The sequence below is a fragment of the Oratosquilla oratoria genome, chromosome 18, assembly GCF_046742065.1.
Source record: "Oratosquilla oratoria isolate Oo_2021 chromosome 18, ASM4674206v1, whole genome shotgun sequence".
NCBI classification, from domain to species: Eukaryota; Metazoa; Arthropoda; class Malacostraca; order Stomatopoda; family Squillidae; genus Oratosquilla; species Oratosquilla oratoria.
The window spans coordinates 56,897,464-56,922,463 of NC_134794.1; the positions used below are offsets into that span (position 1 = coordinate 56,897,464).

At 41.9% G+C, this 25,000-nt stretch overlaps 1 protein-coding gene across 1 annotated transcript; it reads right to left on the bottom strand.

The window, feature by feature from the left end:
* Nucleotides 1–7,560: 7,560 nt before the first annotated feature.
* Nucleotides 7,561–15,126, bottom strand: Ccdc114 (Coiled-coil domain containing protein 114). The gene is made up of 11 exons (XM_076201286.1): nucleotides 14,909–15,126; nucleotides 13,988–14,156; nucleotides 12,913–13,056; nucleotides 12,693–12,788; nucleotides 12,176–12,261; nucleotides 11,466–11,644; nucleotides 10,174–10,349; nucleotides 9,730–9,840; nucleotides 9,126–9,273; nucleotides 8,306–8,546; nucleotides 7,561–7,893 (listed from the first exon to the last, which is right to left on the bottom strand). Exons 1-11 carry the CDS (start codon nucleotides 15,082–15,084, stop codon nucleotides 7,773–7,775), a joined length of 1,647 nt encoding a protein of 548 aa, XP_076057401.1. The 5' UTR covers nucleotides 15,085–15,126; the 3' UTR covers nucleotides 7,561–7,772.
* Nucleotides 15,127–25,000: the final 9,874 nt, after the last annotated feature.

Below are 25,000 nucleotides of genomic sequence, written 5' to 3' on the forward strand. Positions count from 1 at the left end.
GACCGGGCGCAGTGGATGTGGGCGTCCTCCCTCCAGGATGGTTTTTATTCTGAGAGGGCCGATCATATCGTCCGCTCGGCCGTTCCTGGCCAGGAATGTTGGTGATGGAGAGAGGGTTAGGGCCGAGCTGTCCTCCTCCAGTTTGGAGACGGACGGGTGGCGGGTGATTGCCGCCAGCTGTGAAGCCCTGTAGTCCGTAGTCAAGGCGAGCAGAAAGGCGACGCGTCGAGGGAAGTGTTCTTCCTCCATAATGGCCCTTTCGAACGCCAGGTACTGCAGAACACGATGCAAGGACCAGGCCAGGACCGGTTGATGTCTCGGCTCTATCGAGGCGCTGATCCCCTTCATTAGGAGGGTTCACGCCCTCTGTGGCACTCGGATGTTCATGCCAAAGAGTAGCGGATCAGTGAGGGCTGTATAGTGAGGCAAGATAGTCGCCGGTGCCCTGTTGGTGGAGGTAGCCAGCCAAGTCAGGAAGTCCGGGACCATGCTGGCGGAGATGGTCACCATCGCGCGTCTCCGAAGGCAGTTCCGGAATCTCCGTCAGCAGGACCCACACTGCCGCACTGAGGACGGAAGGTGAGCTCTGAGCATCTTGTCTGCTGCCTCTGTAGAGAAGAGTTGGCTGAGAGCTCCCCGTAGAAACTCCAATTATCAAGTTGGAGTGACGCTTGGAGAGGCGCGGTAAGGCTGTTGGCTAGGCAGGCTGACCCCAGTAGAAGGGGAGAAGGGCCCCATCTCATTAGCTCCCCGAACCACGGCTGGGTTAGCCAGTAGGGAGCTATCAGGAGGACCTGACCCTTGAAGGATCTGAGGGTCTGCATCACCTTCAGGAGGACTAGTGTCACTGGAGGAGGAAAATGAATACGTACCTCCAGCTGTTCCAGTCCTCCGTGAAGGCGTCTGGGCCTCCTGTGCGTGTCCTTTGGATGCAGGTGAGGTAAAGGGGGAGCTGGGTCGTGTTTGGGGAGGCAAACAGGTCCACCTCTGGGGTGCCGTAGCGGAGGAAGAACGACTCGAACACTTGTGGGCGTAGTTGCTACACTACGTAGATCTCTTGAAACCTGGATAGAGCGACCGGCGTAGGGCCCCCGACCGAAGCCAGGGACGCAACAACCTGTGGAGTGCTGAGGGTATCGGCCCGGGCAGGTCACGCGGGAGAAGCAGTATGCTCCTGTCGACCTCCCGTACCAGCCGTCGGCGCCCCAAGCGGCTCAGTGGAAGGGCCGGGGTCGCGAAGTTGAGGCAACCCCCCCCCCCCCCCGCCACCGAAGGAGGGAGGACGTGTGAGAGAAGCACGCTCTTTTGGCGCAGGGGAGCACCCGAAGGACGCTGACTGTGTCCCACTCAATCCCGAGCCAATAAAGTCTCTGTGTGGGAGCAAGGGCAGACCCGTCCCAGTCCACCCCGAACTCCACGTCCGCCAACACACTCAGAGCCACTGAGATGTCGGCCGATGCACCCTCCCCGGTGGGCAAATGCATCAACTAGCCGTCTAGGAACATGAGTGTGGAGACGCTTGCTTCCGTCCAACGTACGCCTACCACTCTCACTAGTTTCGTGAAGATCCTCGGGGTAAGCGAGAAACCGAAAGGGAGTATGCGAGGCCAAGTTCGTTTCCGAGCGACCTCGTCCGTGGGCGTTAGTCAAGAGGCTTCGTCCTGGGTGAAGACGTTCCCTGAGCGTCTCCCACGAAGACGGGCCTGGACCCTCGGTATGTATCCAACTCACCCCAAGTCTTCCCGCGGGAAGTCCTCGAAGCCCGTGGCGAGCGTCTTCATCCAATAGTGTGCTATGGCAATTTGTGACGTCTCATCACCCACAAGCGGACTTCTATATGTTTAATACCTAGTGACATCATGTGATTATACTGTGACGTCACCGGATTGATCATGGCGCCATAGGATCGTCTCGTGACGTCACAGGGACACAAATTGACGTCATAGGACTACATGACGTCAATTTATCACAATGACGTCATCTTATCATACCGTGACATCACTGAGTCACAGTGAGCGTTGAAATAAATTTTGACATGGTAAAATTCTTGACCATCATGACTGTAGAGTAAATTAAGTTGAATAGGAGAAGTCATGTTCATTTCGACCTAAGTCACAGTGAGCATCGAAATTAATTTTAACATGGTAAAATTCTCGACCATCATGACTGTAGATTAAATTAAGTTGAATAGGAAAAGTCATGTTCATGTTGACCTGAGTCACAGTGGGCGTTGAATTAGTTTAACATGGTAAAATTCTTGACCATCATGACTACAGATTAGCTTAAGTTGAATAGGAAAAGTCATGTTCATTTCGACCTAAGTCACAGTGAGCGTCGAAATTAATTTTAACATGGTAAAATTCTCGACCATCATGACTGTAGATTAAATTAAGTTGAATAGGAAAAGTCATGTTCATGTTGACCTGAGTCACAGTGGGCGTTGAATTAGTTTAACATGGTAAAATTCTTGACCATCATGACTACAGATTAGCTTAAGTTGAATAGGAAAAGTCATGTTCATTTCGACCTAAGTCACAGTGAGCGTCGAAATTAATTTTAACATGGTAAAATTCTCGACCATCATGACTGTAGATTAAATTAAGTTGAATAGGAAAAGTCATGTTCATGTTGACCTGAGTCACAGTGGGCGTTGAATTAATTTAACATGGTAAAATTCTTGACCATCATGACTACAGATTAGCTTAAGTTGAATAAGAAAAGTCATGTTCATTTCGACCTAAGTCACAGTGAGCGTCGAAATTAATTTTAACATGGTAAAATTCTCGACCATCATGACTGTAGATTAGCTCAAGTTGAATAGGAAAAGTCATTTCCATTTCCACCTGAATCACGGTGAGCGTCGATATTTATTTTAACTTGGTATAATTATCGACCATAATGACTGTAGATTATCTCAAGTTGAATAGGAAAAGTCATGGTCATTTCGATCTGAGTTACAGTGAGCGTTGAAATTAATTTTAACATGGTAAAGTTCTTGACCATCATGACTATAGATTAGCTTAAGTTGAATAGGAAAAGTCATGTCCATTTCGACCTGAGTCACAGTGCGCGTCGAAATTAATTTTAACATGGTAAAATTCTCGACCATCATGACTGTAGATTAGCTTAAGTTGAATAGGAAAAGTCATGGTCATTTCTATCTGAGTTACAGTGAGCGTTGAAATTAATTTCAACATGGTAAAATTCTTGACCATCATGACTATATATTAACTTAAGTTGAATAGGAGAAGTCATGTCCATTTCGACCTGTGTTTTTTTTTTTCAAGGTCAAGGCATTTTATTTATGTAATACCTAGCACTTTGCGCCAACTTAAACTGTACTATTTAAAACTGATTTTCCTCTTCTCATTACACTAAATGATTGTAGTTTCTTTGAACTAATTTATACTCATTTTAACTAACACTAGACTCCCTAAGTCTAAAGTTCTTTTGTGTTTTACTTGGGGGTGGAACATCAGGTAAGTCATCTTTAAACTCAAGCCAAGTGAAGTTGATAAGAGGTTGGCTGTGGCTCATGAGAAGGGCTGGTGGTGCCGTGAGGCGTTAGAAGACCATTGAAGCTCGGAGGTATGGGGCTGCCGAGGCCTGATGATCCTCGGGGAGCCACCCTCCGTATCATAAGACACGTCCCCTTGTCCTCCAAGAGGCCCGGGTTCTTACCACGGACGACTTGAGGACGTATGGGGAACGGAGTACGAGTGGAAAAGGTCAAAGTCTACGCCTAGGGCCTGACAAAGTTATAAGGCGTTAAAGGACCATTATTGGTCGAAGGTATGGGGCTGCCGAGGCCTGATGACCCTCGGGGCGTCACCCTCCGTATCATAGGACACGTCCCCTTGTCCTCCGAGAGGCCCGGATTCTTACCACGGACGACTCGAAGACGTATGGGGAACGGATTACGATCGTATAAGGTCAAAGTCTACGCCTAGGGCCTGACGAAGCAAGCTATGAGGCTGTTAGAGGACCATTGATGACCGGAGGTTTGGGGCTGCCGAGAGGCCTGATGACCCTGGGGGGCGCCACACTCCGTACCATAAGACACGTCCCCCTGTCTTCAAAGAGGCCCGGGTTCTTACCACGGACGGCCTGGAGACGGGGACGTATTGCGATCGTATATGGTCAAAGTCTACGCCTAGGGCCTGATACAAACCGTGAGGCAATAGAGGACCGATGATGGTCAGAGGTATGGGGCTGCCGAGAGGCCTGATGACCCTGGGGGGCGCCACACTCCGTACCATAAGACACGTCCCCCTGTCTTCAAAGAGGCCCGGGTTCTTACCACGGACGGCCTGGAGACGGACGTATTGCGATCGTATATGGTCAAAGTCTACGCCTAGGGCCTGAAACAAACCGTGAGGCAATAGAGGACCGATGATGGTCGGAGGTATGGCGCTGCCGAGAGGCCTGATGACCCTGGGGGGCGCCACCCTCCGTACCATAAGACACGTCCCCCTGTCTTCAAAGAGGCCCGGGTTCTTACCACGGACGGCCTGAAGACGGGGACGGATTGCGATCGTATATGGTCAAAGTCTACGCCTAGGGCCTGATACAAACCGTGAGGCAATAGAGGACCGATGATGGTCAGAGGTATGGGGCTGCCGAGAGGCCTGATGACCCTGGGGGGCGCCACACTCCGTACCATAAGACACGTCCCCTGTCCTCCGAGAGGACCCGGGTTGTTTACCAGGGACGGCTCGAAGACGGGGACGGATTGTGCTCGTATAAAATCAAAGTCGAAGAATGGGACAAACCAGCAGCCAAGCGGAAAGCGATAAAACTAACAGACGATTAACCAGCAGGAAACGGGACCGCCTGCTCCCATGTGGGCAGCGAGTTAACCACTCCGTCCCGTTTCCGCGATCTAAGTGACGCGACGCCCGGCTCGAGCTAGCCGGGTAAGAAGGGAGGGGATAGGGAGGGGGAGGTGGGGTTGACAATGCGCATGCCTGCACAGAGCCGGGAATTTTAAATTTCCGATGATTTTGTCTGAAAATTAAAACCACACTCAACCTACGGGAAATGGCCATATGACCAGGAGTGTGGTATGGGATTATCGCTATAGCTTCGCTGTGCAGGTTTCTTTCAGCCGATAACATATACATCAAATAAAGAAAAAAAGTTCGAAATTACACTTACAATTACAATTGTAGAATATAACAAAAAAGCATGTGAGCTTATTTCCATTGAATATCGTATATCTTGGCTTTGATTTTTTTTTATCGTTTTGAGACCATCTAGGTTTAAGTTTAGTTTGTACAAGTAAGATCGAAGTTGCTTGGCCCAGTAGTTTCCTTGTCTTTCGAATAGGTCTTGAAAAATGAGTTTGACTAGCTTCCCCCACTTTCCAATGCTGTGTCTTGCATATGAGAGTTTGATTTGCATATCTCTTGTGTAAGCTGAGGAAGATCCGATCTCTGCTCTCAGGGCTGCTGCTAGTGTGTGGTGTGGTGTTCTTAATATTATTCTGTATGCCTTGTTCTCTTATTGTCTGCAGCTTGTTGAGTTCACTTTTTGTGAAGAAGATTGCTTCAGTTGCTTCCTTCGCCCCCCCCCCACTTCTTTTCTCTCCCCGTTCCCTCCTTTCCCTTTATTTAATCTCAAGCATATGTATTTCAACTTGTACTCGAAAAAAGCTGTAATAAGCGAAACGTACAAATAAAGGCTCTGGCCTCATATGGTGTTTAACTTGTCAGTCTTGTCGGCAACTGCTACTTTCATGAAAAAAATAAGACTAAGGAATTTTGCCATTGCTGATCCTGTTGCAGATTCTTGCCGTTATTGAGGCTGTGTGATTAACAAGTGAATTTGCTTTGCTGAAGATGTTATTCATGTGTTCTTTGAGGCATTTCCTCTTATTACCTCGTAGTTAATTTTATTCATATGTATGTTATGGAGTCTGACTTTTATTTCACCAATTTCTTTGTGGGGACTGCTACGAGTAGGTTGTAGGTTAGGATATTGCTCTTTGCTTTGTTTATTCTTAAACCAAATTCTTCTCTAATTTCAGTTAGCGAAGCGAGTGGTTGTTCCTCTTTATCTACATAATTTGTTAGTGGGAGTCCGTCATCAGCAAAGCAGATTGAAGTTGATTTGTGTGATGTGGTTTTCGAAGCCTACTAGATGGAGGTGTAAGTACAGTACTTGATGCTCAGGTATGTTATCAATAGGAAAAGCGTGGTAGAGCCATTGCATCCATGTCTGATACCACTGGTCATTTGTATTTTTCACGTTTTCTCGTTATTTATTATTATCTTGGTATCGTCTCCTTGGTATATTTTGGCTATTGTAGATACGATGTATTGGTGGATGTTTGAAATTTTTAGTGCTTTTATTAGGGTTTCCCTTCTTACACTGTCAACGCCTTGGTGAAATATATTGAAATGGCAATCATTGTTGTTTTTTTATCTATTTATTTTTTTGTAATTATGTGATGCTGTATAGCATGAAGATGTCATCTATTCCTCTTTTTGTGGTGAAACCATTTTGTGTTTCTAGTAGGCTTTGATTTTGGTGTTTTTTTGTGATTTATTTTTTTATAATGCCCATTAGTATTTTGTAAGATGTGCCTAATAAGGCTATTGGTCTGAAGTCCATGGTTTATGGGGTTTGTGTTTTTGGGATGAACTTTGTTTTTGAGGTGTTCCAGTTTTGGGGTACTTTGTTTTGTCCGACTATTGAGTTGCAGGCCACAACGATTTTTCTTGTGGCTTCTGTGTTTTAGTATTTCTTTAAACATTTCAAGGCTTAAGGCATTTGGACCTGCTGTTTTACCATTTTTCATTTTTCTTGTTTGTTTAGTCAGCTCTTCTGCCGTGATGTCTCCTGAGCTCGTAGGTTTGGTACTTGGTTCTGTGATGTTGAAGGCATGGTATCTGGTCGTTTCGCTACGTTGTTCTGGTCGTTTCGCTACATTGTTTCTGTCGTTTCGCTACATTGTTTCTGTCGTTTCGCTACATTGTTTCGGTCGTTTCGCTACATTGTTTCGGTCGTTTCGCTACAGTGTTTTGGTCGTTTCGCTACATTTCGCTACACTTTTTTCGCATTTAAGATCTGAATTTAAAAGAATACGATGGGTGCGGGTTTGTGAAGTAGCTTTGAAGGCGACAGAAGAAAATTTGCCTAATGAGACGATTTGGCAATATATAAAATTGTTTTTATCGGGGCTTGTTTTATGCAATCGTTAGGCAGATTATCCGGCAGATAATTTGAAAACGGTGACTAATGCACATTAGTATTAAAATGCCCGTTCATTTTACGCACATGGCATGCTACTATATGTCATGTGCATGAAATGAACGGGCATTCTAATCTTTACATGCCTAAGGAACCGTTGTTGCAAGTCTGGAGATGAGGTGGATGAGATTTTTCTGTACTTACAGAGATGGAGAAGTCTGATGATGAGGAAAGTCGCCTGACAAGTATTGGGGCACCTAGAGTGAGAAATGTGACATTTTAAAATGTGGAAAAAAAAAACTAGTGGAGAAATTAATCATAGGGATTCACAGTGACAACACGAATAGAATTTTCTTTTAAAGAATATGTTTTATTCAATAAGTAAACTACATAAGAAATACGTATGTACAGTAGAGTACTTTACTCTTAGATTCCAAATGCATTTCTTTCCAGAAATTACAACTAAATGGCTAAATGTATCTTATGTGCACTAATTCTGAAATTTGTGTGCCTTTTTTCTGATTTGTGAATCTGCCTCCTAAACATTTCTCACTTCTATAGTCCGGGTTTTTGGGTGTTCAGGTGTCCATGGTTGGGGGAATGTGAAGGCGGAGGTTGGCCAGCAGGTCTATGTGTGTCATTGGACCGCCGAGTTCCTCCTCTGGGGCATTGTGGGTACCCGAGGCTGGATGATGGAGCCTGTCAGAGAAAACGGGGATTTATTATTAGATCCGCATGAAAGCAAATAGAAAAAAATAATAGAATAAATAGATAAACATAATAAATAGGTAAGTAAATAAGTAAAAAATAAATAGATGATTACATGAATAAATAAATGCATGCATACGTACAGTAAACTGTGATTTGAACTCGCAATTCTGTGTTTTGGCAAAGAATACTTTCATGCAAATAAGTCTAACAAACTGATTGTTTTTCGGAGCACAACTGAAAGAAGACGCACGTACTTCCTCATAATTCTGTTCCCATATAGAGACAAAAATAAATATTTCGCACCTTCGTTCTTAATTATGAAATGCATTGCAGACAGCACTGCGTCCTGATCGCCATTAAGAAAGTTGAATGTTACAGTTGGACGACAAAGCCCACTTACTGTGTTCTGCTCAGGAAGATGACCTGGTTGGAGGAGGAGGCCGGCACTTGCGTCGCCGAGGCCTCGTCCTTGCAAGCTTCGAGGGTCAGCTGGTCCTCGACAGGGGGCGCAGAAGGAGGAGGTTGCGGTGGTATATCCTCCCCTCGGAGGAACTGACGAAGTTGGAGCAGTTCGTGGATGCGTTGCTCGATGACGGAGAGGTAGACGGTCATGTTGGCGCTGCTCAGACCTCCTCCGGCCCCTGGGGGAGTGAACTAAAGACTATTACCTAGGACAGACCACCCGCATACGTAGGAGAATGAGATGATAGTTGTATATAAAAGGGGGCTGTTGCCACTGAGCAATTTATGAGGGATATTTATTAGGGTTTGTATCGCGGCTCAGGAGGTGTGTGGCAGGACACTTGGGCATGTGGAGGCTTGCATCGAGTATCAACCAAACGAAAACGGGGAAAATTGTAGGAGATATAGTTGAAGAGAAAACCAGAAACATGGAAGGATAAGATGTGTGAGAGGTAAACTGAAAGGAGAGTATGTAATATGAGAGAAATTTAGAAATGAAGCGAATTTTAGTAGAAGAAGAAAAAAATGTGGCTATATGTTTGTGTATGTGGGCATGCTTTTGTTCCCCCTCCACCTCCTTCGCTTCCTCCTTCTCCCATCCTCTTCTTCCTTCTCCCCTCCCTCTTCACCTCCTCTTCTTCCTCCTCCCTCCATCCTCTTCTTCCTTCTTCCTTATTCCCACCTCCTCATTTCCCTCCTCCTGATCCTCCCCCTGCTCTTCACCCTCCTCCTCCTCCTCCTCCTCCTCCTCCACCCACCTACAATGTCCTGCAGAGGCTGCTGGTCGCACTCGAGCATACTGAACATCTCCTCCGTGAAGGTCTTCATGTCCTCGAGGGTGTCATCGCTCCTCTTCACCTCGCCCTCGAGCTCGTCGTAGGAGTCTGCGGCGGCAGCCAGCTCCTCCTGCAGAAGACGCAGTGACCCGTCTGCATGATGTCGCCCTCGAGTCATAGATTCTCCCAAACATTTTGTTGTAAAAACAGTCAAACGGCTAAGGTAGGTATACGAAAGGGGAAAGAGAGAGAGAGAGAGAGAGAGAGAGAGAGAGAGAGAGAGAGAGAGAGAGAGAGAGAGAGAGAGAGAGAGAGAGAGAGAGAGAGAGAGAGAGAGAGAGAGAGAGAGAGAGAGAGAGAGAGAGAGAGAGAGAGAGAGAGAGAGAGAGAGAGAGAGAGAGAGAGAGAGAGAGAGAGAGAGAGAGAGAGAGAGAGAGAGAGAGAGAGAGAGAGAGAGAGAGAGAGAGAGAGAGAGAGAGAGAGAGAGAGAGAGAGAGAGAGAGAGAGAGAGAGAGAGAGAGAGAGAGAGAGAGAGAGAGAGAGAGAGAGAGAGGGGGAGAAAGAGAGTGGGAGGAATGCGACCTACCTGAAGGGATTTCACCGTCTCCTCCGCCGTCCTCCTTTTCTTGGCACCCTCCTCCCGAAGGCTTTCCACGGTGCCCTGGAGCTGCCGGGTCTCCGTCGTCAAGCTTGTCACCTTTTGTGGGTGATACAAACAAACACACACACACACACACACACACACACACACACACACACACACACACACACACACACACACACACACACACACACACACACACACACACACACACACACACACACACACACACACACACACACACACACACACACACACACACACACACACACACACACACATTTTTTTAAACATAACTGCATCAAGGGATAACATAAATATATATTGGAATATATGAAAGATAAGGACTAGATATACAATACTTTGTATCGCAAACATCATGTTGACACGTTCCGTCTTATCTTACTGGGAGCGAGACAATGCAGTTACCTCGTTGTTCAGATTAGATATGTAAGAGAAAAGTGTGTAATTATCGTTCTCCGCCTGCAGGTAGTTGGAGACAATGGCTTCGACCGAGTTCCCGCTGCTGATCTCCTGCAGGTGCGCCAGGCTGGCTTGGTAGGTGGCCAGAGTCTGCTCGGGCCCGTCGCGGTCGCCCTCGGCCTCTGGAAGGCGGGAATGCTGTGACGTAGCATAAGGGGGGCGGGAGGAGCAGTCCGCCCCGGGCGGCACGTGCCAGGGGGGGCGGAATGTTGATGGGGTAAAAAAAAAAAAAAAAAAAAAAAAAAATCTAACAAATCTTAAATTCTATACCAAAATGAGTTTTTAAGGTTGTAATATGGTACTGTTTTTAAACAGATTTTTCAACTGTAGCATCAGGACCGTGTCTAAAGCAAATTTTTAGCCTATGAATGTTTTCCTAACCTACATTCGCTTTAGACGCTATTCTAGCTTTCAGCGATTTTGTCAGCTATTTCAAAACAAATTAAAATATGACATAACTTTATTCTATTTATTGATATAAAATGGCACAAAATTAACTATGAATATCTAGCAAATTAATATTTGAGTTGGTCTACGGCGGCAACCATGTTGTAGGATTGATGGCTAGGCGAATTTTATATTCGTAGGTTTTAAACAAAATTCCTAGGTTAGGAAAAAATCCTAGGCTAGGAACTTTAGCTTTAGACACGCCCCAGTTTTATATCCAATGAAGATAGATATTTTAAGTTAAGTATTCCTGCTTTATATCAAAGAATAATCTTATCCACCCTCCAACGGGTAGATAGATAGATAGACTTTATTTGGAAAAGAATCAGTATATATGAAGTGCAGATAATGACAAGAACACATAGTTCGAAATAATTATTGAAAATTGCCGAGGATAACACAAAAAGCATGTACGCTTATTTCCATTGTGGTCCTCATGAGATTGTTATTCTACACTAAGTCACACAGACAACATACGTAGGGGGTTAAGGGGACCAGAGACAATCATGAGTAATACCAGTCAGTGCACATATGACACATAAACGTTGTTATAGTTTTGCTATGCAGTGCCTCATTACCAGTCACATCCAGAAGAGCTGGCATCACCCCTTTGAAACCCACCCTCCCGTTTCCTCCTCGCCAACTGCCCTTTTCTGCTCTTCCTCTAGCCTTCATATCTACTTTCTTCCCCCATTCCCGCCATCCAATGCCCTCTCGTCTACCTGCATCATCCACCCTTCCCCTGTCCTATCCAGAACTCCCCCACCCTCCCGTCTCCCCTCACCACTTACCCTCTTGCTTCCTTCGGCTGGCGTCGTCTTCCTCTCCTGCCGTTACAGTCGCCACAAAATTTCTTAACGTGTGGTGGTGGTCGAGTGCGCGCTGGAGTTTCCTCAGTTCGTGGCTATAGTGGACAGAGTCTCGATCTGATCGCTCGATCAGAGCTCGCATCTTGAACTGGGCTTCGTCCCTACACAAAAGGGAGAGAGTTCAGTGGGACTATTCCTTAAAATTGCCATGAATTGAAATAACAAAACGTGACAACGTGGAAATAATTTCTCGAGCATTCCGTAACTCTTGTTTACGATACCAACCCCTCCCCTAGATATAATGTGATCATCTTTCCAACCAACAACAATAACACTTTTGGAATGTGTGTGTGTGTGTGTGTGTGTGTGTGTGTGTGTGTGTGTGTGTGTGTGTGTGTGTGTGTGTGTGTGTGTGTGTGTGTGTGTGTTTACCTAGTTTTAACCAAGTTGTATTTTACGGGAAGGGGAGCTATGATCGTGGTGTCCCGTCTTCATATCTCATTTTATCTAAACTGTTTTTAAATGCATGAATTGTTTTTGCACACACCACTTTTTCGTCCAACTTGTTCCAGATGTCTATTACTCTGTGGGGAAAGCTGTTCCTCTTCAGGTCCCTTCTATAACTGTCTTTCTTGATTTTCTTGTGTGTGTGTGTGTGTGTGTGTGTGTGTTTACAAAGTGTCACCTGTCACCTTTCGGCGTAGGCCTTGGCGACGAGATCCATGACGTCACTCTTACGTTTGGTGCTGAAGTTCAGCTGTTTCTCGGTCCGTTGGACCTGCGACAACCAAATGAGAGAGAAAAACATCCATCACATTTACACTAATAAGATAACTAAGTCGTGATAGTTACTAGGACAGGTGTCAAGATACCACATCCTAGATATTCGCGCAAACCTACTGTTTCAATACTTGCAGGCCAGAAATCAAAAGAGAATTTTTTAACAGAGAAGCGAATCAAGTTCACTTGCAACATTTTGTTTATGGCTATTTAATCAAACTGTCGATACGAGTGTGTGTGTATATATATATATATATATATATATATATATATACACACACACACACACACACACACACACAATTTTTATTAAAAAAGCTCTATCTGTAGTTCGAAGCCTAGGCTGTATGACACTGGAAAACCGGCCCAGTACGCTACTAACTGCACCACGGAGTAGCTGTTCCAAATGGGAACATTATATAGACTCACCTGCAACAGGAACTTGTCTCTTTCCTTCAGGTGACTCTGAATGTCTTCCCGAAGAACGCGATTCTTGGCCAAGACGGCGTTGAGATGAACCATGGCCTGGAAAATGGAAGATGAACTTGGAGTAAAGAACTTACAAATGCGTGCCTGCGTCCTTGTATGCAGCCAGTAACGTTCATTTGTTTGGAGTAGACAGGACGGGTCTCTTAGGGACACCACCTACCTGAGATATTCTGTTCTCCAGGGCTTTGTTGGTGGCTTGAGCACCGAGTCTTGTGGCCCGTAGCCGTTTGGCGGAGGGGACCCGGCGCCGTACATCCCTTAACTTCTTTTCTGTTTCCGCGATCACCTTTTCAATCTCCTGCAGCTGGAGGTAGGGCATTACTCCTTGACTCCTCTTGACTATAAAAGGGATACTGTATATATATGGTATATTCATCTGAAGTAAAACCATTCATCCATCCTTGTAGTGAGAAAATAATATTAAATGATCGATCAGATTGTTATGGGTGGAAGGTGCCAACTTCACCATTAATGTAAAATAATGCAACAGACACTGAAATTCATAGCTTGGGTATTATATTTCATTTTAAGATTTCACCTAGATTTAGGCACACAATAACTAGATCCCATCACCACAAACGAAGTTTTCTGAATATGCAGCTGTATCAGAAAACTAGATCATGCATAAGGTTTCCTATATTGCCGTTTGAATCTAGCAAAGTATCTAATTAGATGGTTTTATTGATTTTATCCCTGAACATGTATTCAGCTAATTAATTTCTCCTTTCGGCAGAAACCAGTCGTTTTCTTTCCCTTTTTTTCATTTTTCTATTATCCCGGTCTGTTTCCAAGCAAACTTCCGTTTTCTTCGCTATGCTTACTCCCTTTCTACTGATTTTATCTAGTGTTGGTGGCTGGATGAAACACAGCAATGAGATTTTGTTCTATTCCCTTATCGGACTGGAGTCCTTCTTCAAAGAGATTACAAAAAAAATAAATTATGTTTACTCTAGACTATAAAGAAACATTTGGATTAAGCTATTCCTTCAGTAACCTCTACGCTCCAAAACTTACGGGGATAAAATCACAAAAGCTCACAGTTGTGTTTCGCTCTACACCTATCAATACATGACATCATGGTTTATCTTTCGCGTACCATGAAGCATAATGATTTGTAATTCCCTCTTTCGGTTCTTATTTTCAGCAGCCACATTTTCAGTACATTCTTCCTCAAAGGACGCCATATTTCCAACACTTCCACTTCCTCGTCTTTCACTCCTACTCGAATTTCATACCTTTTCCCTTTCCTCGTCAACCTCGTGTTGCCGAAAAACATGTTGGTCTAGAATGCTGGTGAGCTCAGTCTTCATCTGACTGTCCTTCTGCTCGTTTTGGCTGTTCAGGCACGCCTTCAGCTCAACCGACAACTCACCGTGTTCTCTCTGAAGGTCGGCCAGCATCTTCCTGCAGAGCGTGCAAGATTATTGTCGAGGAGTTTTCAAATGCCATTGTGAAATTCTAATTTCTGTTTTCATAGCATGCGAAGTAATGATTCACATTAAGTTAACCTCCCATGGACCAATTAATTGCATTTTTTATAGATATGTCAAAAATATCATATACCCCCAATGTAATGCAATATGTAATATGGATACAAATAGATAATGTAATATGGATACAAATAAATGTTCCCTACAAAACAGATGTACATTTTTACTTTAATTTCTTGATTATTAAATGAAGATATTTGTTCAGAACATCTAAAATTTTGTCATTTATCGATTCCCACACGATCTGTGGTGCATCGAAGTTTAAATTTCATCTGTTACCGAGTGAAACGTTCTGCTTTCATACACCTAAATGATGCCTGAAAAGTGATTGCACATATTTAACAAAATATTACCCAATCATGATTCCCACGGGATGGTTTGTGGAAAGACTAACAAATCTAACGGACAGAGCGTTAGCTAGTATGAATATTATAATAACCATACTAGTAGTATTCATGGTGTTTGTGGCAGAGGGACAAAGATAGTGTGAGACATCATCTTGGGCTCACAAACACACCGTCTACGGCTCGAAACCCAGTAGTAGGATTGTTAAATTATCCATACGTCAAAGTGAGTATAAATATTTGTCATATGACTTCACTGTAGCCGGTGATAGAGATGTCTGCCACGAATCGACCTCGGGTTAGATGAAGCTTCGCCTCTTACCTTTGCCGGCTGAGAACGACCATGGCCTCATCTCGGTACTGGCGACGGTTCCTCTCCATGATTCGGTACTGACGCCGAAGACGAGACAACAGAGACTCGGCCCCCTCGAGTTCGACGTCATCGCGAGTCTCGCCCTCGCCGTCGTCCTTGTCCTTGGTGACGTCGCGTCTCGGCATGATCGGTCGTCTCTTCGCGGCCCTCCAGGTGAACCTTGAGAGTGAGAGCTTCAGGAACTCATCAATCGATACATGTGCACACACACATTCATGCATGCATACATACATTACAAAGGATTACAAAGGCGGAGCATGCCGACAGGAGACCTTTTGATCCATATCTAGGTCGGATGCAAAAAAAAAAAAAAAAAAAAAAAAAAAAAAAAAAAAATAATATTAATAATAAATTAAAAATATAATAATGTAAATAACAAATAAAATACATAAATAAATGCATAGGTATAGTTGAATAACAAACAAACAGGTAAATAGTAAATGATAATAAATTGACATAACTAATAATAAATGAAAATCAGACAGACAAATTATAACAAAACAAAAACAAATAATATAACATAAATTATAATCATTACAGCATCTTACTTAGGTATTTATCTAAATGATTCTTAAAGCTTCGAACTGAACTACATTGCACTACCTGTGCAGGAAGTTTATTCCATTCATTAACTACACGGTTGGCAAAGTTGTTTCTACCTACTTCCAAATTGAATCTATTTCCGGATAGTTTGAGACCATTGTTTCTTGTCTGATTCTCATTCAATGTGAAAATTTGGTCACTTTTGATGTTGTCAATTCCCTTTAAAATCTTAAAGACCTGTATCAAGTCACCTCTGAGTCTACGCTTTTTTAGGGAAAACAGATTCATGTGCTTAAGTCGATTTTCGTATGATTTATTTTTGATATTTGGAATCAGTTTTGTGGCTCGCCGTTGTACTTTTTCCAGTCTGTCAATGTCTTTAATGAGATTCGGTGACCATACGGAAACAGCATATTCCAAATGTGGACGAACTAACGATTTATATAGCTTGTTAATGAGTGATGGACTTTTGAAATCAAAAGATCGCGCAATCAATCCTAGAATCTTATTTGCTTTCTCAGAGGCTGAAATACACTGCTTGGATGATTTGAGGTCGTTACTGATAATTACGCCGAGATCTTTTTCACTATCCACTTTTGTTAACGAATTTCCAAATAACTTGTAATTGTACTTACTGTTATTTTTACCTATGTGCATTACCTTGCATTTACTTGTGTTAAATTTCATTGGCCACTTTTCAGACCATTGCTGTAATTGATCTAAATCTTCTTGAATATCTAATTGGTTTGAGTGATCATTTGCCACTCCGCACAGTTTTGTATCATCAGCAAATTTGGATACAGTAGATTTTAGTCCATGGTCTATATCATTTATATATACTATGAATAGAAGTGGCCCAAGAACGGAACCCTGAGGAACTCCACTTGCAACACTTTTACATCCAGAAGTTTTTCCATTTAAAACAACTCTCTGTTTTCGACCTTTCAACCAATTACTAGTCCAACCTAATAGGCTACCACTTATTCCATGCAAAGCTAATTTAGTAAGTAGTCTTTCGTGTGGGACGGTATCAAAAGCTTTTGCAAAGTCTAGATATATTAAATCTATATTGTTTCTTTTGTCATAATTCGAGATAACTGTGTTGTAGAATTCGAGTAAGTTAGTCACGCAAGAACGTTTCCGTCTGAAACCATGCTGGCTGTCATTTATCAAACGGTTACTTTCTAAATGATATTCGATAGCATCTCTGATGATAGTTTCCATTATTTTTCCTACGATCGAAGTCAAACTTATAGGCCTATAGTTATTTGGTTTCTTTTTGTCACCTTTTTTGAATATGGGAGTGACGTTAGCCAGCTTGCATTCTCTTGGGACATCTCCGGATATGATGGATTTCTTGAAAATAATTTCTAATGGAACAACAATCTCATTTTTCATTTCCTTTAAGATTCTTGGATGCCAACCGTCAGGCCCTGGTGTTTTATTATATACGTACATGCATGCAAGTATATATATATATATATATATATATATATATATATATATATATATATATATATATATATATATATATATATATATATATATATATATATATATATACATACATACATATGTCGTGCTCCTTGATTACGAATAAATAGAAATAAGTGGTAGCTATGGCTAAGATGGTTATATCAACAAGGAACACGAACAAACGTATGTACATATAATCATCACTCTCGAAATAGAGGTGGTGTGAATGAGGCTAATGTTTCCTAAATATGTGACTTTTATTATTATGTTGTATTATCAATCTAAATTCAAAATAGATAGGAATGACTGTGGTGTGTGCGGGAGGTTGGACTGAAAGACTTAATCGGTACAGACCTTTGTTAATATCCTGGTTGTAGTTCCAACTTCTGATTTAACACACTCTCTCCCTGAACTGATGGAACTGAACTTGACTCTGTGGTAATAGCTTAGAAACTGACTTTAACTTTTCAAGAGTATCAGAGAAGACTGAAATTTACTCTGTTGCTGGCCAGGAGGAAACCTATGAAAGATATAGGCTCCTTCTACAACTAATTATGATTGGCTACAAATCTTTCTTTATACTACAAGTAGCCAATGGGAAATGCAACTTCAGCAAGACAGAAATGGTGTTTATGGCTCGAGAAGGGCCCAGCGCGCGATGCGTCATGCCCAGCGCGGGATGCGATGATGAAAACTAATATCGACTAGTATCACTGTCTGGTATCAGCCAGTAGCAACTAGTGGTGATGGTGGTGTCATCAAACCAATCACCATATATATATATATATATATATATATATATATATATATGCGTAAATAACCACTAGGAAAAAGTAAACTAACGAAGCAGAGCGCTTTCGTGTAATTACATCTTCAGTGCAGATACAAAGAAGGAATTATAAGATGAAGAAACAAGGTACAGAATATATGACATAGTGAAGAGGGCATTCGGAGAGGTAGTGGAAGAAGTACACGTGATGGACGCATGGGCCGTCCTGGTAGCCAACAAGTATGGGACGTTTGGGCCGTCCTGGTAACCAACAAGTATGGGACAACTGCTCATAATTTATATTACAATTCAAACAATTTTGAAATTTCATGAGAAATAAAACTATCTAATTTGTACAAAATTGTTTGAATTGTAATATAAATTATGAGCAGTTGTCCCATACTTGTTGGTTACCAGGACGGCCCAAACGTCCCATACTTGTTGGCTACCAGGACGGCCCATGCGTCCATCACGTGTACTTCTTCCACTACCTCTCCGAATGCCCTCTTCACTATGTCATATATTCTGTACCTTGTTTCTTCATCTTATAATTCCTTCTTTGTATCTGCACTGAAGATGTAATTACACGAAAGCGCTCTGCTTCGTTAGTTTACTTTTTCCTAGTGGTTATTTACGCATTTGTGAACACACGCTCCTAGTGTTTTTATTGCATATATATATATATATATATATATATATATATATATATATGTGTGTGTGTGTGTGTGTGTATTCACTTGGTCTTTGGTCTTTGGATCACGTGTTGGACCGTGATCGACAGCTATTTCCCTCCTGGAAGAGAGCTCAGAGCTCGTAGGTCCGATCTATGGGTAATGCTATGACCTTGCACACACACACACCCCCAACTCCCCGCCCACGAGAGTCAGAGTACGACCCGAGGCACAGCGATACCGAAATAATTTCGGCCCTGGGCAGGATTCGAACTGGGTACTAGGAGCACTTCTGCTTCCCATTTCAGCGCTCTACCAACTGTACCACCGAGTCGAGTGTGTGTGTGTGTGTGTGTGTGTGTGTGTGTGTGTGTGTAAGGGTATATATATGGGCAGGAGATTTTCTCTAATGCATACTTTATTAACAGAGATTCCGAGTTCTTTATTACAGATTTTCTTCAGAACAATTTCTTTTCGTTTTAGAAGTGTTTTTGTTTCTTCAGACAAGGTAGCTTGGATTGTGATTAGGCTGTGTAAAAGGTACACTCTAAAAATAGTTCAGGTTTATGCACCAACTTCACAGAGTTCAGACGATGAAATTGAATCCTTCTATGATAATTTAAGTCAGGTAATGGATGGAGAAAAAGTTAAGTACACGTTGGTAATAGGCGACTTCAATGCTAAAGTTGGGAAGATGGGAGATGAGTCGTGCATTGGGAATTTTGGAGTAGGTGAAAAAAATGACAGAGGCGCGATGTTAGTCAAATTTGCAGAGAACTACAACATGAGGATAATGAACACTTTCTTCCAAAAGCGCGTAGGTCGTAGATGGACCTGGGGAATTCTAAATGAAACAACAAGGAACGAAGTAGACTTCATATTAGGAGATGAGAGCAAGAGCGTTAGCAATGTTATGGTTCATAAACAAAGTCAACATAGGTAGTAACCATAGAATGGTAGGTTGCACAGCTAAATTCAATTTCAGAGACGAGAGAAATAAACTAGTTTAAAAAAAGAAAATAAGCCTAGTAAAGGTTAAGGATGATAATAAGAAATTTCAGTTAAAAATTAAAAATAGATTCGAAGCTCTATGAACTAACGAGGACACCTTCGAAGATATGAATTTGAATTTAGTGAATATCATTAGGGAATCGACAGAGAAAGTAGGAAGTACAAAAAGTATTAGAGAAAACAAATATTCCAAAGCTACAAATGACCTAATTAAAAGGAGGACAATGCAGATTAAAACAGGAGAGACGAAATAAAAAGAGTAGAACTAAACAAGCTTATCAACAAAAGGCAGACATCAGAGAAAAGAAAGAAAAACATGGATGAAATAGAGTAAACTATTCGGAAAGGTAAAAGCATTAAAAGGACTGAGCGCAGACATGCTTTAGGAAGACAGCAAATGATATGTTTGAAAGATAGAAATGGAGAAATCATTAAATGCAGAGACACAATGGTAAAAAGAGTAGAAGAATTTTACCAAGAACTTTATTCGTCAAATACCTTCGTTGAGTCCGTAAATTCATGTGTAGACGGTAGTAGTGTACCAGAGATTATAAAGGAAGAAGTAGAATTTGCTCTAAAAATATGAAACGAGGAAAAGCACCTGGGGAAGATGGTATATCGATAGATGTTTTGAAAGACGCAGGGAAAGAAGTTCATATTAAGTTAGCTCAGTTGTACACCCAGTGCTTACGTCAAGAAAGAGTTCCTAAATCGTGGTGCAATGCTATAGTGATTTTGCTTCATAAAAAAGGAGACCAGAGGGACCATAGTAATTATCATCCGATTAGCTTACTATCAAATGTATATACAGTATTCTCCAATATCCTTACAAATAGACTAAGTCAAGTTTTAGATGGAAACCAAGAGAACAAGCAGGCTTTAGGAGCGGATAGTCGACTCTAGACCATTTGCAGGCGATTAACCAACTAATTGAGAAAACGACAGAATACAATATACCTCTCTGTTTAGCTTTTGTGGATTACAATAAGGCCTTCGACTCGGTAAAACAAATAGCATACTAAACTCGCTACGCAATCAGGGTACAAACGAACAGATAGTAATGGTTTTAGAAAAGATTTATGAGAAAGGTACTGCTATAATTCGACTACATAAAGATACAGAAAATATCAAGATTAAGAAAGGAGTACGGCAAGGCGATACCATTTCACCCAAATTATTTACAGCTTGTTTGGAAGATATTTTCAGAAGGCTGAGTTGGGAAGAAAAAGGTTTGAAGATTAATGGCGAATATTTGAACCACCTAAGATTTGCGGATGACATTCTTATTTCAGAAAGAGCAGAAGACTTGCAAGATATGCTGAGGGAACTGAACAAGGAACGTCTCAAAGTAGGTTTAAAATCAAAACCAAAGTAAAGTTCAACACAAAAGTTCAAAGTAAAGATATCATAATCGATGGTGAGAGTCTTGAAGATGTTGAAGAGTATAATTATTCAGGCCAGGCGGTGAAAGTGACGAAAGATCATGACAATGAAATAAAAAGACGTATTACAATTGGCTGGAAAGTGTTTGGTAAGTATAATAAAATCCTGAGAGGCTCTCTACTTTTATGTTTGAAACGTAATGTTTATAATTAATGCATTCTGCCAGCAATAATCTACGGGTGTGAGACTTGGAAACTGACGAAGACGATGGAAACAAAGCTAAGGACTGCACAGAAGAGAATGGAGAGATCAATGAAGAGAATAACGCTGAGAGACCGAAAGAGAGCAAGTTGGGTGAGAGAGCAGAATAGAATGAAAGATATTGTGGAGGCGGTGAAAGAGAGGAAGTGGAATTATGGAACAAGTGTGTTACTGAGTGGACGCCGCGAGATAGGAAGCGTGGAAGAGGGAGACCAGACAGGTGGAGAGACGAGATTGAAAAGTTTGCAAGAGTAACGTGGCAGAGGATGGCGCGGTCGTGTGAATCATGGAATGCTATGAAGGAGGACTTTGTTCAGCAGTGGACTCAGGATGGCTGATTTGATTGATGCACACAAACACACGCACACACACACACACACACACACACACACACACACACACACACACACACACACACACACACACACACACACACACACACACACACACACACACACACACACACACACACACACACACACATATACATATATATATATATATATATATATATATGTATAGTATATATATATATATATATATATATATACATATATATATGTATATATATATATATGTATATATATATATTATATATATATATATATGTAATGTAGTTATTCACACCATCCAGGATCATAATATAGATCTACACCACGGTTAATATAAATTGGATAATTTCGTGTCAACACATATGTAAATCATTGAAAATATAACACTTGAACCTTACGTGGCCTCGTTGATTAACGATTAACAGATTAACGGACTGGTACCCAGCTCTGGTAAATAGATACGAGGAAGAGATAGAGAAGTAAGAACTTTGCAGTTGGCTCGATAAAGCTACAGAAAAGTTGAAAGATGATAGAACAAAATATTGACTAAAATCTAAACCATATTCTGGTCTCGTAAATGTTTACCTAAATGCAGAATATATGGGAGAATATTCGTAAACATCAGATTAGTCGTGTGTTATGGAATGAATGTTGAGTCAGCGTAATCTGACAACAATAACATATTTGACAGCTCAAAACAGTGCATGTGGCAACATTCACAGCGGTAAAAGGTTCCACAAGTTCTCAAACAGAATAAAGACGATAGAAAACAAAAACAAAAACATTATAAGGCACTGATCCTTCGGAATGTGTCCTACCTTTGAACGTGACGATGCGGGTGGGAAGACTGGTTGCTAGGGACGCTATCGACCTAGCAACGGCGGTGTGTCGTCTGTTTCTGGTTCCAATTGCGTGCGCAATCCATCCGTTGCATCTAATCTCTTTCGCAAGAGACCCAAAGCTGTCGAGTCGTTCCATTTCACGCTTAAATTGGCGAAGTTACAATGGCGAAGCGTGAAAGGGACTTGTTCTGGTCTTTACCCACTCCTACGTGTGGACTTGGGTCTTGGGTGAAAAAGGAAATGAGGTCACAGAGAATGACGTTTCCTAATCTCTGGAATCAGTATGGTTCCTGAGCGGTAGATATGAGTCCTGCACGCGACGGCCGTAAAAATTATCTGATTGATGTCGCTGTCCACTATGTATATGTATGTATATAATATATATATATATATATATATATATATATATATATATATATATATATATGTATATATATATATGTATATATATATATATATATATATATATATATATATATATATATATATATATATATTGGACAGAAGGACGACAGAATGAGTGGAAGGGTGGTGAGATAAACACCGAGTAATGTTGGAGTGTAAATTTACTGACGTTTCGTCCTTAACAGGACTTCTTCAGAGTATGAGTACATAAGCATAAAATCAACATATATATACACGCGTTCATGTCCGCGTTCCTGCTAACCCACGCCACTCGAGTCCGCTTGTTTCCTCATCTCCCGGCGGATGAGTCGTCCGGACATTTGAGACAGTTTGATGAATCCGTCCCTGTGATTAAGGCAAGGCTGAGATGCTATATATGCTGCCTCAACTAGTTTCCTCTTTTTCTTTTCTAACCCCTGTTGTAAAATCTCTACCCCGCTCCAGTTGGGAAGGTGTCCAAGTTGGTCCAAATGAACCACCAATGCGTTGGAAGTGCGGTGGGCTTTTAGGTCGTTCTTGTGTTCGTATGTTCGCTTGTGTAGGCCTCTCCCAGTTTCTCCAAAGTAGCTCAATTCACAGCTGCTACATGGTATTTTGTATACCACGCTATTAGTGATGTTGTCTTTTCTCTCCTTACCTCTCACTATTTCGCCAATTTTCATGCTGGATGAGCTGGCAATCTTCAATCCTGTGTTGCGTAGTAGGTGTCCTAATTCTTCCGTGTGTTTGGAACTGGGAACCACGATGAAGTTACCTTCCTTATCTTCCTTAACCTCATCCTTTTTATCCAATGTTCTGAGTGCTATTTTTCTCAAGCTGTGTAACATTCCTTCCGGGTACCTGAGATCTGTGAAGACTTTAAAAATATATTTGACCTCTCTATCAATATGCTCCTCACTGCATACCCGGAATGCCCTAAGAAAAAATCCAATTATTACTCCTCTCTTGGTTCTCTCGCTGTGTGCCGAGAAGTAATGAATAAGGTCATTTTTGTTAGTTGCCTTTCTGTGGACCGAAAAACTTACCGTGCCATTGTCCTTTCTCCAGATTAGTACGTCTAAGAAAGGTAGCTTTTTGTCCACCTCGTGTTCCACTGTGAACTGAATGTCCGAGTCCACTAACTTTCTCTTCTACTACATCTTCTCATTTCAGTTTACCTCCCACTAAAGATTTTTCCGTTTTTCCACCTTTCTCTACTACTGCGCCTCCTACCATTGTCTAAACTTTCGTTGGTGATCCTAACCCCGTTGGTAATCCTAACCTCCGGCGTCAGGCGCTTCCCTCCAAGCTCCTGGTCCAGTCCTCCTAAGCCATGACAACAATCTAGCCCCTAATCGCTCGCAATTCGCCCAGTGGCAATAGCCCTCTTTTATACACTACTATCTTTTAATTTTCTAACAGACATTCTTCCCCTCCCACAAAACCCGATCCCGCGCAAGCGAGGTGGTCTTTTCTTGGAATCCAGAATCCATATTCTGAAGAAGTCCTGTTAAGGACGAAACGTCAGTAAATTTACACTCCAACATTACTCGGTGTTTATCTCACCACCCTTCCACTCATATATATATATATATATATATATATATATATATATATATATATATATAAATTTGTATATATATGAAATATATATATATATGTGTGTGTGTGTATATATATATATATACACATATATATATATATTATATATATGTATATATATATATATATATATATATATATATATATATATATATACATATATATGTATATATATATATATGCTTAAAAGTGGCAGTCTGCCGACAAGATTGACTAGATAAACACCATATGAGGACGGAGCCTTTATTTGTACGACGTTTCGCTTATTACAGCTTTTTCAAGTACAAGTTGAGATACAAATGCTTGAGATTAAATAAGGGGAAAGGAGGGAACGGGGAGAGAAAAAGGGGGGGGGGAAGGAAGAGGAAGAGGAGGAGGAGGAGGGTGGGGGGATTGGACACTGGGAAAGGATGAGAATGCTGGCCCAAACGTCCACATTTAAAATAATTAAATTCAACACAAAATTAAATTCAACTTTGTGTTGAATTTAATTATTTTAAATTCCAGGACAGTTTCTTCCACCAGAAATTTGGCATGGCCATGGGCTCTCCATTAAGTGCAGTCCTGGCTAATTTATTCATGGAATTTCTAGAAACAGGACCCTTTGCCAACATCGTTCCCGAGCATGTGACCTGGCTGCGATATGTGGACGATATCTTACTCGTCACACCCAGGCGTTTCAATCTTCAGCGCTTGCAGACGGCCTTAAACGAAGTGGAGCCCACCATTCAGTTTTCCCTAGAGGAAGAAATCCACGATTCTCTTCC

Coding starts and splice junctions, on each gene's coding strand:
- Ccdc114 (XM_076201286.1), bottom strand. CDS start 15,084: ATGCCGAGACGCGACGTCACCAAGGACAAGGACGACGGCGAGGGCGAG. Junction 13,057..13,987: donor TTGACGAGGAAAGGGAAAAG/GTATGAAATTCG, acceptor CCCTACCTCCAG/CTGCAGGAGATTGAAAAGGT. Junction 12,789..12,912: donor TGGAGAACAGAATATCTCAG/GTAGGTGGTGTC, acceptor TCCATTTTCCAG/GCCATGGTTCATCTCAACGC.